At 39.8% G+C, this 18,693-nt stretch overlaps 2 protein-coding genes across 5 annotated transcripts; both read left to right on the top strand.

The window, feature by feature from the left end:
- The first annotated feature begins 955 nt into the window (after positions 1 to 955).
- LOC127760122 (NAC domain-containing protein 75-like) lies at positions 956 to 7,548 on the top strand. Of its 4 annotated transcripts, none has more exons than XM_052284336.1 (7): positions 956 to 1,153; positions 1,270 to 1,461; positions 1,611 to 1,791; positions 2,330 to 2,919; positions 3,725 to 3,979; positions 5,022 to 5,102; positions 6,778 to 7,548. In XM_052284336.1, the coding sequence occupies exons 1-7, from the start codon at positions 1,073 to 1,075 to the stop codon at positions 6,859 to 6,861; spliced, it is 1,464 nt and encodes a 487-aa protein (XP_052140296.1). In that variant the 5' UTR covers positions 956 to 1,072; the 3' UTR covers positions 6,862 to 7,548. The 4 variants fall into 4 exon arrangements, with proteins under 4 accessions (XP_052140296.1, XP_052140294.1, XP_052140297.1 ...); XM_052284334.1 differs by having other exon boundaries at positions 960 to 1,153; positions 5,019 to 5,102; XM_052284337.1 differs by having other exon boundaries at positions 973 to 1,153; positions 1,614 to 1,791.
- A 5,760-nt stretch (positions 7,549 to 13,308) lies between these two features.
- LOC127762741 (stem 28 kDa glycoprotein-like) lies at positions 13,309 to 14,823 on the top strand. The gene is made up of 2 exons (XM_052287224.1): positions 13,309 to 14,100; positions 14,416 to 14,823. Exons 1-2 carry the CDS (start codon positions 13,445 to 13,447, stop codon positions 14,657 to 14,659), a joined length of 900 nt encoding a protein of 299 aa, XP_052143184.1. The 5' UTR covers positions 13,309 to 13,444; the 3' UTR covers positions 14,660 to 14,823.
- The last annotated feature ends 3,870 nt before the right edge of the window (positions 14,824 to 18,693 follow it).

Here is an 18,693-nt window from a genome sequence, read left to right as displayed (position 1 = left end):
CCCTCCCCTGGGCAGGCATGCGAGGCAACACGAGCATATAAAATTTTTATGTATGTTCTCTCTAGCCTTAGCTTGTCTACATGTACCCTTGTTGGGGTCCATCAAGTGTTGTGTAGTACTGCTCCATCTGCCTTGGGTGGGAAGCAAGCCCTGGGATTCACCTCTCTCATTACATCTCTCTCTCTCTCTCTCTCTCTAGCTAGCTAGTCTCCAACATCACAGACTCTCATGCCGAAAAGGATCATCATTCGAGCACAAGGCCTCCTCCATATGCCCATGTGAGAACTCTTATCACCTGCTCCGTATATCTTCTTTCTACTGCAATTTGCAAACCCCATTATTGTGCATTGGAAAGAAATATCCTTTTCCATCATTCCGCGAAAGCGAATGTGTGAAAGAAGTGTTTCTTCCCAGCTGCATGCCCAATACCTCACATGATTATTTTGTTCACATCGTAATTAATTAAGCACTTTCTCCTGTACTGGCAATCTGGATTTAAAGATTTTCTTGTTGAGTATCAGGATTTCTTTTGTTTGTTTAACAGCTTGATGAAGTGCATGGCAATGCAACCTTTGATGAGTCGATCTACTAGCACCTAGCTCGCCCTCCACTCGTAGGAGCTTTATGCTGCGTGTGAGTGAGTGCAGTGCAGTGTGTGGAATCTGCAGTAACAGCTGTGATGTGGTGAGGCAGCAGTTCTTCTTGCCTTTTGCTTTTTAGTTGTAGGACTGGCCAGTCTCTCATAAGCTCTCTAAATTAATAAATATACATGAATCAGCTAGCTAGCGGTAAACGTCTAAGCCAAAGGTGCTTGGTGAGGCGTCATCTTACAGTCAGTTCAATTTAGCATAGATGAAAGGGGTTTGTGTGTCTTGTGCTATGCTTAAATTAACGATGGAGAGAGAGTGAGTGAGAGAGATGGAGAGGCTAAGGAGGAGGGGCCCTTTAACTTTTCCTCTATAAGAGGTGTGGCTTCAGTTAAAGTAGGCAGGAATTCTGCTCTCTCTCTCTCTCTCTCTCTTGTATTAAACTTGTGAAAGCAGCAGGCTGCCTGCCTCGATTTTTTTTTTATATGTACACCTCTCCCACACTCCTTGCTCTCTCGTTTGCTCTTCTACTGCTCATCCTCCTCCTCTACTACTTGTCCTCTTTGGTTTGCTTCCGGCCTCTTCTTCCTGCATAGCTTCTGTTATTCGATTTCGATGATCTTGTCTTCTCCTTGAATTGTGTGTGTATTAATTAACTGTATGTTTGTTTGATCCCTTGCAGCTCTATTCACAGCTAGCAACAAGAAGGAGGCTTACACATGCATGTGCACGGTCTCTGCCGGACGCATATGAATCAGGCATGAATAGGGGGCACATCAGCAGCTCGGAGCTCATCGACGCCAAGCTCGAGGAACGCCGGATCTCCACGGCCAAGCACTGCCCCAGCTGCGGCAACAAGCTCGACTGCAAACCGGTATGTGAAGAGTGAAGTGATCAACTTCGTTTTGCCTAGCTCTTTTCAGTAATTGCACACTTGCACCTCGATCGGTAGCGAGGGTTCTTGGGCTTCTTGCTGCCTGGTGCAAAACTTGTTCTTATGGAATTAATTGGTGTAACTGCAAGAAGGATTGGGTGGGGCTACCGGCAGGAGTCAAGTTCGATCCGACGGACCAGGAGTTGATCGAGCACCTCGAGGCCAAAGTGAGGGAAGAAGGCTCAAGATCTCATCCTCTCATCGATGAGTTCATACCCACGATAGAAGGGGAGGACGGCATATGCTACACCCACCCTGAGAAACTTCCAGGTGAGAGTGAGAGAGCTAAGGTAGCTATAGCTCAAAACATTGCACCCCCCGCATAGTTTTGATACAGATATATTCCTGGCTTTTTGCAAAACTTTATCGGGTTTTTTTTGCTTTCCATGGAGTGATATATATTGTATGTTGGGATTGTTTCGCCATGAATTATGGGTCGTGGTTTTGGATTTTGGGATATGGCATATATTCCCTTGTTGTTCTTGATGTGCTCTCCCCCCTCTCTATTCTTATTACTAGTGTTTCTCTACATGTGCTCTTGGCCGGTATATGCAAAGAGAATTATTGTTTATGGAAAGTTGTGCCTAGTCTCATCTCCCACTCTCTCCTCTCTGTCATGATGGTAAGATGCTTCTGAAGTTTCCAAATAGGTTTCTTTCCTCTCTTCCTCTTTTTCAGAGAGGTTTGTTGCATCTGTCAAGAAGCATAGGCCACCCACTCCACACTATACTCTTGGATCTCACAAAACTCTCTATACTATCTTGATCCTGCTAATTATTCTGTTTGTGCTGATCGATCGATGGAGCAGGTGTGACAAGGGACGGCCTGAGCAAGCACTTCTTCCACCGGCCGTCGAAGGCGTATACGACGGGGACGAGGAAGCGGCGGAAGATCCAGACGGAGTGCGACGTGCAGAAGGGGGAGACGAGGTGGCACAAGACCGGCAAGACCCGGCCGGTGATGGTGAGCGGCCGGCAGAAGGGGTGCAAGAAGATACTGGTCCTCTACACCAACTTCGGCAAGCACCGCAAGCCGGAGAAGACCAACTGGGTGATGCACCAGTACCACCTCGGCGACCTCGAGGAGGAGAAGGAAGGGGAGCTCGTCGTCTGCAAGATCTTCTACCAGACGCAGCCTCGGCAGTGCAGCTGGTCCTCCGACCGCGGCGGCGGCGCCGCCGCCACCGCATCCGCCGTGACGACGGCGGCGGTGCAGCAGGATCAGCAGCGCAGGAGGGACAGCGGCAGCGGCAGCTGCTCGTCGACGAGGGACCACGAGGTGTCGGCGACGTCCTACTCGACGGCCGGGTACGCCGTCGCCGCCGCCGTCGAGATGCAGCATTTGAAGCATGCCGCCGACCATTTCAGCTTCGCGCCTTTCAGGAAGAGTTTCGAGGAGGTAATTAATTTAATTACCACTTGTTACATGCATACTGCCGCTTTTCTGTATACATACTGTATGAATCTTTGATCAGTTTTCGGAGTAATGCTGGTTAGGTTACGCATCCTAATCAGTTTCTCTCCAAGTAAACTGCTGGTTAGGTTCTGTGCCGTTTTCTGCATGCATCTTAATCAGTGCACGTCATGCAGATCATGCAAATTAACCATGGTCCATATTCCCATGCACGCATGCATGGATATATATACACTCGCTCGCATGGATATATACTGACTTTCTGTTTTTCTAGGTGCAGATTGGGATACATATACTTTCTGTTTGATTAGATGAGCTTCCTTCAATTTGTTGCGTATGGATGAGCGGTTTGGGGCGGGGTAGCTGACCAAATGTGTAGGATGCGCCAATTTAAAGCAAAAGATGAGCTACACATCACACAGCAGCATGGACCCTTTTAATTAGTTCGAGCCTCACATCATTTTACTCAGATTGCAAGCAACCCTAAAACCATCCACGATCCACCCACCGTGAAAGCAAAAACTAGTAATATATATTTTCTGAATAATTGGCCCGGTCTCATTCTTTCAATTATTCCAACCAAAAAATGTATATTTCAAGAAAGTTCAAATAATATACATACTACTGTAACATACATACTAACTGAAAGGGAGTGATAAAAGACAAATATAATGGGAACATTATGCATGTATGTTAGTTTTATAAAAAACATTATGCATGTATGTTAGTTTTATAAAAAAACATTATGCATGTATGACATGGAATTTTTCCATTTGTTTGCATCAAACAGGTTGGTATAAGTGGTGATCAGGTACACTCCAATCAGCTTGGGAGGTCGGAGCAGCAGCATGCTGGCCAGGAACAACAGCCGCACCGGCCGTTGCTTGCAACCACGACGGCGGTGCCTGCCACGGCCTTCCTGATCAGCCGGCCGACGAACCCTGTATCAAATATAGTGCCACCAGCAATGCAGCATGCATCTGTCGTTCTTGATCATGATCAGTTCCACGTGCCAGCAATCCTTCTCCACCACGACAAATTTCAGGTGTGATTTCATCTCATCTTATACATTTTCTCCTCAAATAAAACATTTCCATTATCAAAAATAATTCCCTAAAATTAATACTAATTTCTCTTTTTCTAGCAGCTGGGTAATAGATTGGGCACGGTAGCTGTTGAAAAAAAAACTATAGGAACACATATATGCATGCATTTATGAAGAATATTCTTTACATATTGAGAATGTTAAATTTAAGTAAGGAGTAACAAACCATCTCCAACAAAAAACAATTTCAGCTTGAAAACAAGCAATGGACTCGCTAGGCAGTACATTTCATACTTCCCATCTAGACAAACTTAATTAGTACGGCTTGGTCTAAAGTCCACATTTTCCTCCTTCAAGCTAAGAGTTTCTTGCTATCATAGGATCCCTTTGAATTCTCTAAAAATAAACTAAAAACCATTCTCAGCTTTCAATTTCAATAAAAAGAATCAAGGATTTGTGATAATCTTAAGTGTCAAAATTAGTCATTTTTAGTTGGTCATACTAAACATATTGGGCAATAATTTATACAAATAATTGTGATATACAAAATATTAAAAAAAATTCTAGTTATGGCACTTCTAATGTTGATTTGTACATATGTAGGGTTTTTCAAGTCGTGTAATTACTATTTGATATGAACTATGTTTTTTTATATATATACCAAGGAAGTTGCATATGGATGAAATTAAGCTGTCTGAAGATGCATTTTCTAGACTATAAATATAGAGCCTAGACAATTCTGGAAGGATTCTTTGTTTACCCATATATATATGTGTAATCTGGTAATGAATCTGCTTTGTATTTCCACCGTTCCTATATATATGTATCACTTTAGGTAAATCTATATACAATTGAACTGTTTATTTCATATATATCAAGATACTAATGCATTGTCTCAGCTCATTCTTCATCTCTTTGGTGATTTACTTAATTATATTATTGTAGCTCCTTTACTTTTTTTTTTCGTTTTGCTCTTTACTAAAGAATGCTTTAGCTACTGTTCTATCCCAACATAATTAACAACGAACATGCAACACAGCAGCAGCAGCAACAAAAGCTTGACAGGAGGTCTGCCGGCTTGGAGGAACTGATAATGGGCTGCACGTCTTCGAGCACAAAAGGAGTAAGTTTCTCTTGCATTTCTATTTGATTGCCTCCTCAGCATGGATCCAAGCCGATAATTTACCAGTCAGAGGCTCTACGCATGCAGTAAAGCATTCCTGCACATATCCAATTGGAATTAATATATATGCATGTACGTAGCAATTGCATGTGAGACGCATGCATGTGTCCCTTTTAAACGGTTTTAATCTGAACATTAGCTCAGGCCAAATTTAATATAATTGTAGTTATTTATATATACTGATTTAAACATATAATACATGGGTGGGAAAGCTGCAAGCTATGTCTTATAGGCGAGGTGAGGGGTTTAGAAAAGAAAGACTGCTCAGGAGGGTCCTGAGGAAACTTCAGTGTGGGGCCTCATAGTTTCTTTGTCGTCCTAGCCAGCACTTTGAAACAGGCCCTTCACCTTGACAGCTTTTTCCTCTCATTTGTTTCCCTATTTTTAAATTCGCCATTTTAGGTGTGCTTTTACAGCAAGCATGCCGACGAGAGAGAGAGAGAGAGAGAAATCTTCAGTACTCCTAGTGAGATAGTAGATAGAAGAAACATCATGAATATATGCAAACAAGGACCACCCTTTGCTTTGCTTTTGAGTGCCAAAGGGGGAGAGCCAAAGACCAGCGTAAAAACAAGACCATACTTTCCTTGCTTTCATGACCGTATAGGTGAAAACGAGAGCTTTCTCTCCATGTCAGTAGCCCCTCTCCTCGCTTTTCTGACTGTATGGCTATAAGAATAGTTGTTTACTGTTATCTCTTGCGAAAAGAGCAAAAGAAAAGGAGGAAATATCATTCGTTTCTTGCTCTCTTTTGTCTCTTTTCTATGAAATGAATTCACACTGACACCATGCATGAGGATAAGAGAATCATTATTGTGAAATTTGTTTGCATTAATCGTTGTGAACTTGTTCTTGTATTACATTACTAAAAATTAAAATCTTGACATTTACAAGGTAGTATATACATGCACGTTCAGGTAATATAGAACAAAAGTGTACTTATTTTTGTCAAAACTCCATTGGATGATTAGACATGAGTAGTACATCCGTCTCAAAATATAATAACTTTTAGCTACGAATTTAAACAAGAGTATGTCTAGATTCGTAGTCAATAATTGCTATATTTTCGAACAGATCAAGGTAGTAATGATATGTGTATTGCATAGTTATTCAATGAGATCGTTCTTTGACATGTTGGCCTGATTAATAATATGGTGCAATGCGTTATATTGGAGATCAATCATTCTGACCCCGACTATATACTCCGTATAAGTAAGTGACAAAAAGAGTTATGCTATAGTTACTACTATTCCCCTCCTTTGTTTTCGCGTTGAATTATATGGGAGATTAATTAATAAAGTACTGTGACAACACAACTATAGTACTACTAGTCTACTACCGTGGTATCTGCTATATCTCTCACAAGAGATCCGAATTGGCTACCTTGATATTATTTAAATGAACATTTCTGGTATCATCTGGAGTGTAAATAAGAGCAAGTACTATAAAACTTGCTCTAAGGTAGTCCGTACTTGAACAGTTGAAAATTTTGAATTATTTCCCTACTGACATTTTAAAGTGATACCGTATCTTTCTTATTCAACTGTTGCACTTCACTGAGCTGTTCTTTTTTGACCCCCCCCCCACCCCCCCCCTTTTCCATATTCTATTGCAGGAAGCTTCAATTCCTCACTCCCAAGAGACAGAATGGCCTTACCAGCCATACTGGACTCCTGACAACCAGGATCATCATGGATAGTAGCAACAAGGCTGGTAAATAGTGAAGATCAATACCAAAAGAAAACTAACCACATTCTCTTTCACCTTGTGTGGTCTCTGTCTTCTTGAATATACAACATTGCTTTCTTGAAGAATGTATGTACTACGGTTGGGAGAAGAAAAAGATTAAAGAGATCTGTATAGATCTGCCTCCATGAAAAAAGGGAGATCAAATTAACTGTGCAAGGACACTCCAAGATAGAAGAGACAAAGTTGTTGAAAGAAAAGAAAAGAGAGGACAAAAAAAGTTTGGGCAAAGGTATTGTTGTGCTTAATTACATCAGAATGAAGGCTAGACATGCTAGATGCAGTCAATATTAATGCACCCCAACCGAAGCATAATTATAATTACATTTTGGTTTATCACAGCTTTTGATATGCATTAGATATTTTTCAACTGTAAAAAGTAGTATTGTTTGCATGTACTGTGATGTACATTACACCCCCTGGCCGGTCCCTTCTCTCTCTAGATGGGTGTGTGCGTGTGTGTTTTTAACCTTGCTTACCTTGTGCTTCAAATGCATCCAGGGGGACTAAATTCCCAACTTAATAAGTTCTTTTTCCTTTCTAGAGGCGCAAAAATTGTTTAGCGTTTGGGTACTGATGCTACTTACTTTGTAACGAGAGTTGAATTCATCTGCCATGCATGTTGGTTTCAAGGAATAAACTGGCGTTGACATGCATGATTTTTGTGGTCTATATATATCACATATATATCAGATTACTCGATGATCTAACTAGTTAGTTTACTGCTGTACCTGTACATATGGGTTTAAGAATCAGAGTGGTGTTGGCTATATATTAAGAGTTATGCTTGCATACTGATACTGATGTACATATACGTAAGCACAGAAAATTCCTTTGTTCATATAAAAAAATATCAGCTCTCAATATAGACATGTGTTGTATTTATACAATTAATGTGCAGTAGTGCACCTGTACCTATTGGCATTTCAAGTTTCATTTACATATTACGGTGTATATATATAGCTACTAAATTAAATACAAATTAATTAACAGCTATTTAATTATTGCATATCAATTTAATGTTATGCATATAGTGTGCTATTTTTTGACAAGTTTGATTACAGTTTTAGGCTAGACTATTTTCAGGAGGTACATACGTTTTTTTTTTACCAGGGGAACAATTAATGAGCATTATTAGTATTGTTGGATATATACTATTACATTTTAGAAATACAAATATTAGTATATTCTAATTTATCACTATTGCATATATAGGGAGATCTCTGTGCATCGTCATACTATTCCACAGAATATATTTTTTTTGTGTGTTGGGGGGCACTAACAAATATCACAGTATAATTAACACACCCTGCTATTTATACTTTAATACCGTGCATGCATGTTATTGTCAATTTGTTTACATTTAGTTGCATGCCCTACCTAGAACATAAGGCTTTGTTTAATTTAACAAAAATGACTCCTTTCAAAAAAAATTTAACAAAAATGATGTTTTTTGGAGTACTTGAGGATTAAACTGAACGAATCCGACCCCAGCATGTACGTTGCACACACATATATATGGAATGAAACCAAAATTGCATTGCTTTTTACTGCTCCTTCCGTTTCACAATGTAAGTCATTCTAGCAGCATTTCCTATATTCATATTGATGTTAATGAATCTAAACATCAATATGTATGTGAGAAATGCTAGAATAACTTACATTATGAAATGGAGGAAGTAGCTAGCATCACTAGATGTACTGTTTTTTTTTTTCGGGTAATGCACATATCACTGGTGGTGTACTCCCACCTATTGTTCCAAATTAAAGAGCTAGCGCTTGTAGTTTTCAGGCAAAAGTGCAACATATGAATATATGTCGATGGAAGAAGAAAGGTGCAGGCATATGTGCTAGCTGCTTGTTTAAGGTTGTCGCTCGCATATTCTACTGTGTACATTTGTGTGTGATTTTGTGCACGTATTAATTCTCATTCGATCGTACACGCGACGTATATATATACCAATTAATTAATGCACGCATGTTAGAGATCGACAAAAACATGTGGTTAATGTACGCATTTGCATATATAGTAGTACTATATGTTTGCATATGTACAGTACACCATTTAGAACAAAATTAATCTGCGAGGACGTATGTGGGTAGCTCTAATTAAGTCGGAACACCTAACATAAGTGCTAGTATTAGCGCGCATGCATGCAACGCCACCTTTTGTACGTAGCATGGTTTCATCAATTAGTTTCATTTCCACATTATGTGGGAACTATGAAACTTTTGGGTAATTAGCTATTACCCATTTAATTAATTAATTAGGCTGAAGCATGCATGATATATATAATTTTCTTTTCATAATCCTCCAAAATGAACAGCAAGTTATTTTCCTACATACCTTTTTTTATGAATTAGTTTTGATAATTACAAACGGGCCTCAAGACCAATACAACAAAGTGCTCTTTTTTAACTACTTAATTATTGTATATTGCGTTTCTATTAACCATAAACCTCGCATCATGATAGATCATCCTATATATCGTACGTGCTGGCTAATACTGCATTCAAGTTTACTACGTATACTCCATATATATGCATATTTAATTTTCTTTCTCAATTCGATCACATGAGAGATGCACCCACCACGTCACTGCTTGATGGGGAGGAAGCAGCAACGTGCATGCCAGTAATTGCCTGTGGACCATGCATGGGCGGCTCTCATATACTCCCCGCGTTTTAAAATGTTTGACACCGTTGATTTTTTTAAGTACATATTTGACCATTCGCCTTATTAAAAAAATTAAGTAATTATTTATTCTTTTTATATCATTTGATTCATTGTTAAATATACTTTTATGTACATATATAGTTTTACATATTTCACAAATTTTTTTTGAATAAGACGAATGGTCAAACATGTGTTAAAAAGTTAACGGTGTCAAATATTTTGAAACGGAGGGAGTATATATCTTGGCTGCCGGAATAGATATCTTAATTACTCGCAGCAATTTTAATTAACTAATTGAGTTAAATCAACACTGTAACTGAATCTCTACTTAATTAGACGTACGATCTAAATTTACTATCTCCATCCCAAATTAAAATACATGGCACAACTACCATTGACACAAATATCAAGAATTATTATCACCTCTGGATCACTCTAATAAAATATAATACATACACCCAAAAATATTAGATTAGAGATTTTTAAGGTGTATGATTTAAAAATGAATTAAAAGGAAGAGGAATGTGCTAGTTAACTACATATATGCATGCGTGTTTTGTATTAATATTAAAAATAAATGGTTACGTGTCTTACTCTTGTACCCTCTCTGTCAAAAAATCCAATCATATGTGTACCCAGGTTCGTAGCTAGAGTTTGCTCTCTTTTTTTGACAGAGTAGTATAAATTAAGATCGAGTACCTAGGAAGCTTCTATCTTCTGATCATTAATGCACGGGGCATATTGATCGATATAGGAGGGTTTCACGTACGCTAGGTATAAAACGTGCGTGTGCAGTAGTACATGCCACATGTGATAGTCCCAAAATATAAGGGATTTTGGGTGAATGTCAAATCCCTTATATTTTTGGATGAAGAGAGTGTATACTTAGCTATAGCTAGTAGAATATGTGTATATACACCAAGCTAGATTACCATTTTATCTAGCTAATTGGGATGAGATTCGTGAGTGCTAATATATCCTAATATAACATTGATGTTTGATGAAACACAGTACAATACCTTTTTTTTTGACATGAAATATATCCAAATGACTTATTATATGAAACGGAGGGAGTACTCCCTATACATTATATATTAGACATTTATATGTTAGCACCTCAGAATCGGAGATACCCTATACTACAATTAGATAATGGAGGTATTCCGATCCCTAAAAAAATTTAAATGATTGGAGGATCGATAGAGATTATTCCGGACCTCGGATTGTACGTCAACTCGATCCTAGGACCTACCATGCATCGATATCAGGGTACGCGCTTGGAATATGATCTCTTCTTTTTTACTAGCTACTATGCAAACCTTTCTTTCTGTACCATCATCGAATTTTATCTGGAAGATGCTTCTTAAATATCACTCGGTCTGATCATATATATACACACGAACTGATCATGGAGTTCGTCTTTCTAGGGCATAATGCTACTTCTATAATTGCTGCTGAGAATCTCAGTGCTAAGGAGAGAACATATGCATCGCCTTTCCTCATAAAAAACTTGATGATGAACGAGTTAGGTAAAGGAAAGGTTCCTCCTTGTTTGTTTTGCAGTTAATGTCCCCTATTATTTGTTCTTGCATTTGTCTTTTAGCGAATCATAATAAACTATCTCTATCTTTATAATTCTACCTTTCAGAGCAGCTAACCAAAGAAGTAACTTGCCCATTTGTGCGTCTGTGTTTGTAACCTAGCTAAATTATGAACATTATTCGTTTCATCTCTAAATTAAGACTGAAATATATAGTTCTTGTACAATCTGTTTTGGGCAATTTAACACTAGTTAATATTTACTGCTAGATCTCTCAGCCGATATGATAGTATGATATGATCCAAGCTACTGATCATGTGTTTTGTTGCCTATGATATGCTCAGAGCCTCAGAGATTAATAAAAAATAATGGTTAGGTTCAGACAGTTTCAGGTTCATGGAACATCATAGAACAAACCAGATGCTCACATGTCCCTTTCCACAGGAGATAGAAAGGATAAAAGAAAGAGTGAAAAAGAGAGAGTTCGGCCATGTCTCATGTCTGTCTTCTTCACTCTCATCTATTTCTTTTATGGCCATGCAACAAAACAAAACAACTATTTTGTTAACAAAGAAATTGAAAAGAGATCGATCTGGGGATATATTCTCTCTCACGCGCACAAGCATATATACAATAAGAATTAATACACCTTAATTATATTACTTGGAGACGATACTATAGAAAAGAAAAAGAAACTAAAAGTGCACATGTGTGTAGATGAGTTAACCTCTTGTTAAGCTCTCCCATGTGTCGTTGATTCGGTCCCAAAAAGAAGTTGCAAGGCGAATTGTACTGTTAGATAGTGGGATTGAGAATAACACAACATGGCCTAGCTAAGCTAGCCTATCTTTCCTTTCCGGATTATTCTCTCCCAAATGTGATATTGATCTAGCTTTAGTTTCTTCTTTTCTTTTAAGCAATTGTTCCCTAATCATATTTAATTATCTCAAAGGAGTATGCCTATCTATTCCTGCCTCCAATGCGACGCTGTTTCCTTACCCACATTTGTGGTTTTAGTGCTGTGTAAGTAATTAAACCTAGCTAGTAATGGAAGTAAGTAAAACAACTTTATTTTCTTGAAAGGTACCCATATGTGCGATATTTGGTGGGGAATTCGGATTTTAGAACCATGATGAATAATCATATGCACCCAACTTCTCAACTGTACCTCGATCTGTCGGTCTATTTAGGAGAGTTTTAGATTCAGATAAGCAGTTTGAGAGAATAGAAAAACCATGTGAAAAAAAAAACACACAACTGAAAAAAAAACATTTTTGCAGGCGTCTGCTTCTTATTATTTTCCTGAATTTTAAAACTATATAACTTCTCCAAACCTAAATAAAAAACTAAACTATTTGAGTAGCTTTTGATTGTCGGAAGTCTCTCCTAAAATAGCCATGTGTTTCTCGCCTTCCCAAGTAAGTAAAACAACTTTGGGTTATAGTAGTGGATGGGAACAGAAGAGAGAACTAATTTTGTAATAATATTTTGTGGGAAATAAAATATATGCTGGTGCGGGTATATCTTAGATTCTGTTGGCTTTGCAATTGTCGCCTGTTGTTTGCAGATGCGCGCTCCGCTTAGAAAATAGCAGCAGAATTCCTCCCAAGAATATGACAAATCCGATCATCCGATGCGTCATGGAACTCGTGGCGTCATCACATCAGCAAATCCAAGTACGGTGAACTACTACGCTTCAATCAATTTCCCTTTTCTTCCAATGGGCCTCACAACGCACCGCGGCCCAATAGCTCTTAGCCCATTGCCATCCGCCATCTCGGCCCGGAACCGCATGGGCCGGCCCACGCCACGCCGTCCCCATCACATCACACCGGCCCGCTTCTCTCTCGCGCGCGCGGGTGAAGCGTCGCGCGGCGCGCCGTGGCGTGGCGTGGCGCGGCGCGGCGCGGCGACAGGTGAAGCGGCCGGCGAGGCGAGGCGAGGCGGCCTCATCTGCGCCGCGTCCACACACATGTACGTCGCGCTACGCGCCCGCGGCGCCTTATCTTGACACCAGAATCCACATGATTCCTGAGCCCCAGCTATAGGCTATAGCTAGCTGCTGTTGCTGCTTGGTCCCGGATAACGTGACAAATGCGACATGGTTCATGCTTGCTCGATTGATTGATTGCAATAGACAAAAACTCTTCTTGTCTCTTCACCTCGCCACCGGGGCCGCCATACAATTACCTCCATAAATCTTGGATAGAATGTTAGGAGTAACTAACTCTGCACTGTGCCAGTGCTGTGTGTCAGTGTGTGTATATATATCCAGCTGCCAGCTGCAGAGTGAAGCATAAACATCAGTAGACGACGGCGATGGCGCCCAAGCGACTTGTCTCCTTCTTGGCCGTGGCCGCCGCGCTAGCCACCACCTGCCACGGGTGGGGCGGCGGCGCCGGCGATGTCGTGTCGTCGTCGGCGGCGGCGCTCTCGTTCGTGGACAGGCTGAGGCAGATGATGATCCCGGCGGCCGTGGGCGACGGCGACTACTGCGACAGCTGGCGCGTCGGCGTGGAGGCGAACAACGTGCGGGGGTGGACGGCGACGCCGCGCAAGTGCGACAACTACGTCGAGAACTACATGCGCGGCCACCACTACCGCCGCGACAGCAAGGTCGTCGTCGACGAGGCCGCCGCCTACGCCGAGGCCGCCGTCCTCTCCGGCGACCCCGCCGCCGACGCCAACGCCACCTGGGTGTTCGACGTCGACGAGACCGCCCTCTCCCACGTCAAGTTCTACAAGAACCACGGCTTCGGGTACCACAGAACCGACGAGCCGGCGTTCATGGAGTGGCTGATCGCCGGCAGAGCGTCGGCGTTGCCGAACACGGTGACGCTGTACAAGAAGCTGCTCCTCCTCGGCGTCAAGATCGTCTTCCTGTCGGACAGGCCGGACACGCCGGAGCTGAGGAACGCCACCGCCACCAATCTCATCAAGGAAGGCTTCGACTGCTGGGACGAGCTCATATTAAGGTCACATTACAAACTAATTAATCTCTGAATTCCTGCGTGTACTCCCTCCCAAAATATAAACATTTTTAGCATAGTGACAAATCAAATATTTTAAACTTTAACCATTAATAGTAAAAAAATTCAATCATATAAAATTGATGTTACTAGATTTATCATTAAACAAACTATCATAATATGTAACTCTTTTTATTTAAAACATCTTACTTATATAGATATTGTTGGTTAAAGTAACATCTCGCAGACCGTGTATAAGAGTCTAAAAATACTTATATTTTGAGACGGTGCGAGTATAAAATTGATGAAACGAACGAACAGGTCGGAGAACTCGACGGCGACGGGATCGGTGGTGGAGTACAAGTCGGGGGAGAGGAAGAAGCTGGAGGAGGAGAAGGGGATGGTGATCATCGGCAACATCGGCGACCAGTGGAGCGACCTGCTGGGCTCGCCGGAGGGCCGCCGGACCTTCAAGCTGCCCAACCCTGCCTACTACATCGACAACTACAAGCGCGCCGGCGCCGCCGTAGCCATTACAGCCTCCTCCTCGTCGTCGTCGTCGTGAAGCAAACGATGCCTAGCTAGCTATAGTACTCAACTTTGAATTGCATTTTTTTTTCAGACACATAAGTTCAGTTAATAATCGGTCGTGTACGTACCTGCCGTGCTGTGCACTGTTGTATCTTTTTGGTGAGATGATTGAAATATCTTTGGGTTTATCTTTTATAATTGGTTTTACCGTGAATTAATTAGGCTTGCTGCTAATGACAAATTTCTGAGGAGATATTTCTCTCTGCTGGTCTATATCCTGCCTCCGGTATCGCACGCGTGTGCATCGGCTGTTGGCGTAGGCGATTGCAGATGCACAACCTTATCCTGATGAATACGCTACGTGGGGGCATCCGATCTTGGATGGGCTCTTGTTTGGCCGGCATATCAACATCTACTACCTCCGTATCTTAATAATAAAAGCCGATAACTTTTTATCAATATTTAACGATTTATCTTATTCAATAATATTTATGTAAATATAAAAATATTTATATCACGTTTAAAGAACATTTAATAATAAATTAAATCAAATCTACTTATGGTTGGTCGATTTGTTGCCATACGTCGAACCATTTTGTTTCTATAGCAGGTTTTTACATCTCAAATTAATTAATTTTATTAGTCTAAAATAGTTGACTTTTATTGTGTTAACTATTTTTCACTATTACTATTTGTGATGCTATGGCTTGAATCTTGAACTTTTGCAATATACTCTCTGTTTGGAAAGCTCGTTTACCTTTTTCTTTTTCTTACCATGTGCGAAACAATAAATGATATTAGTGTATAATTAATTAGTTATTAAGTACGACAAACTTGAAAAATATGTTTATTTGCTTTTTTTAAAATAAATTTTTATATACAATTATTTTTAAAATATATCGTTTAACAGTTTGAAAAGTGTGCTTACGGTAAACAAGGGAGTTGCAAAAGCAAAAAAGAAAAACGAACACACCCTAAGATTGTGTTCTCACTTCTCTCGTTTTTCGCGTGAATGGTTTTCAAACTGCTAAACGGTGTGTTTTTTTAAAAAAAAATTCTATATGAAAGTTGTTTTTAAAAAAATCATATTAATCATTTTCTTTTAAAAAATAGTTAATACTTAATTAATCATGCAATAATATGTATTTCGTTTTGCTTGCCGGGGAGGAGGGGTTTCCGAACACAGCCTAAGTTATGGTTGGAAGCTTCAGCCTTCAAGCTTTATAATAATAGCTTTCTACGTATGTAAGTTCCCCACAATACTTCTTTTAAATTTATAACAGTTAATCCATTTGGTTGTACCTCAAATATTATCACATCCCAAATCATCAGATAATCCGTTGCAGTTCAGCCATTCATCCATTAAAGCTTGGAAATAAGTGTGATGCAATGTCTCTAACAGGTGCAAGTGCACAAAATAAAAAGAGGAGAAATAGGGTGGCTCATGATCTTGCTCGAATGGCAATAAGTGCTAGGTCTAGTGCTGACTGGAGACTGTATGCTCCCGCCCAAATCCTAGACTCGTTAAACCAAGAATGTAGGAGTAATCATTTATTCAGCCGATGTAAAAAAAAAAAGGTATTAGGCCTACTATAACCCCCCACCCCACCAAAAAAAAATCTATTAAAAGACAGCATGATGATGCAAGGATCAACACCCGGGCAACAGGCTGATTTTCCATTACGGGCCTTCAAGGCCCATAATACTACTGATTTACGTGCGATCAATCAAACATACGGTGAGCAGAGACGACGCTTGCCAAGATTTGGGCAAGGCAAGTCAGGGGCAAGAATCGAATCGAATCGAATCAAATCTCTGGGAGCACAGGACGAGCGGAGCAGAGCAATTTTCTCTCTCGCTCTCTGCTTCACTCTCATGAGATGAGAGATATTCAGATGCGTAACTCTAACCCTGCCATTACCAGCAGAGACGTTTGCGATTGCTTTGCTTGTTCCAGTCCTGGAAGAGAAGAGAATTTTGATCTAGCAGCAAAACCAGGCTCTATTTTTTTTTTCCCTGTCATGTGTTTTCCGTTGCTAATTTTTAGTCAGCATTCGATGTTATCAGTCAGTCATTCTGTGCCAAAAGGAGGACTGACATCGTTGTTGGTGAATGGTGAATCGGTGGTAAACTAAACACAACTGATTAGAAGTTTAGAACAATGTGATGAAGGGAAATTATATTGCTGAACACAAAAGGCTTCCTGTGTGGCCAGCGATTGCGTTTTATACTTGGTATATTTGGCAAGTTGTTATTATCGCAAAAATTTCTAGAAAAATGAGAGAAATTTTGGTTCCTGATTCTTGCAACCTTGCAAGGACTGTTTCATGTGAATGGTCCTCCAAACACACCTCTGTATAGACTTCATCTTCTGAAATTCGAATGACCATGTAGCCCAGTATCTTATGAGCATTTTATTCGAATTTTCCAGTTACATGGGAATAAACTTCTTTAGCTTCTATCTCACAGAAAGGTAGATTATGTCGGCTTCCTTCTTATATCTACCCATAGGGCTCACAAATATGTGAAAGCTATGAGAGCAACTTTACCGAGTTCGCCGATTCAAATTTCAACTTTTGACCTACAAAATATACTTCCCTTCCAGCAAATCAGCTGAAAGCAATTACATCATTTTTCGAAGCTAAGGGTCTAGAATAGTGCTGCAAGATTCCCCTTTCTTTCAGAAATCACTAGGAACGCCACAATATGGACCATAAATATCACTAGCACATTGATAAAGTTTCCTAGAATTGAATCACACTAAGGTTTTTCCGACCATTTTCATCCCTGCTACTATCTCCGTTCTCTCATCAAACCGTTTTATCTCGGAAAGCAGATTGACCAGACCTTTAATTGTTCAGACACTATCTCAACCGCAGAAGTATTTTATGTTTAACAAACTTACAAATTTTACCTGAAAATTGATTTGCTACAAGCTCTTGCTGGTCTCTGTAGAGACATGCTAATTTCATGTATCGCATTTTTGTTACATTTTCTCAGGGAACTGGAGGGGTTACTGTCAAGAAGACCTTATCTATCCATCATCATTGGAATCTATGAGGAACCGATGACTCCTGGCCAGTGCAACATGGTTGTGGAGAGGCTTGGCGATTACCTTGTTGAACAGGGTTTCTGAACTCAGAATCTGCAGTAAGAGGGCAACTGGGTATATGTATACAAGAATCTGTCATTAATCCCATAAATAATCAGCACAAAATTTGGGTATCTGTTTAAAAGTCAGTTCGTCATTATGTTGGAATTGTTGAGTACATGACATGTGTCATAAATCATGCATGTAATTGTTTAACCATGGTGGCTGTGATGTTTTTGAAGATTATCCAGTTTCTCTTCAATGTGATTATCCAATTTCTGCTTAAAAGCAAGGAAATTCTCTCCATTGCTACTTTGCGCTGCACCGTATTGTTTGTTATCTGCTACTACCTCCGTTTTTTAATAGATGACGCCGTTGACTTTTTCTCACATGTTTGATCATTCGTCTTATTCAAAATATTTACGTAATAATAATTTATTTTATTACGAGTTATTTTATCACTCATAGTACTTTAAGTGTGATTTATATCTTATACATTTGTATAAAATTTTTGAATAAGACGAATGGTCAAACATGTGAGAAAAAATCAACAGCGTCATCTATTAAAAAACGGAGGGAGTATCATTCTCATCTATTAAAAAAGAGTAAATTCCCTGTGTACCCCTGAAAACTCACTCAATCCCTTTCATACCCCTAAAATTTACCCGATCCCTTCTATACCCCTGAAATTTCAATTTGATCCCTTCCATGCCCCTACCGTTACATTTTCCATCATTTCACTGTTACGTTTGGTTGCAAATGTCCTTTTTGCCTTTGATGCTTTAGGTTTAAATATAAGCTTCAAAAACAATTGAAAATTTTGTTTGAGTGCACATCGTGTGCATTTTATAAAACTAATGAGACTAAATAATTAGTGCAGAAAATTTTGACATAAATTTTGAAAATAAAATAAATGTAAAAAATTAAGATTTTTATTTGAAATTTTAATAGGACAATGGATCTTTATTATTAGGAGC

The sequence above is a fragment of the Oryza glaberrima genome, chromosome 1, assembly GCF_000147395.1.
Source record: "Oryza glaberrima chromosome 1, OglaRS2, whole genome shotgun sequence".
In the NCBI taxonomy this organism is placed as follows: Eukaryota; Viridiplantae; Streptophyta; class Magnoliopsida; order Poales; family Poaceae; genus Oryza; species Oryza glaberrima.
This window is presented reverse-complemented; position numbering and strand designations above follow the sequence as displayed.

Coding starts and splice junctions, on each gene's coding strand:
- LOC127760122 (XM_052284334.1), top strand. CDS start 1,073: ATGTACACCTCTCCCACACTCCTTGCTCTCTCGTTTGCTCTTCTACTG. Junction 3,980..5,018: donor TCCACCACGACAAATTTCAG/GTGTGATTTCAT, acceptor CATGCAACACAG/CAGCAGCAGCAACAAAAGCT. Junction 5,103..6,777: donor CGTCTTCGAGCACAAAAGGA/GTAAGTTTCTCT, acceptor ATTCTATTGCAG/GAAGCTTCAATTCCTCACTC.
- LOC127762741 (XM_052287224.1), top strand. CDS start 13,445: ATGGCGCCCAAGCGACTTGTCTCCTTCTTGGCCGTGGCCGCCGCGCTA. Junction 14,101..14,415: donor TGGGACGAGCTCATATTAAG/GTCACATTACAA, acceptor ACGAACGAACAG/GTCGGAGAACTCGACGGCGA.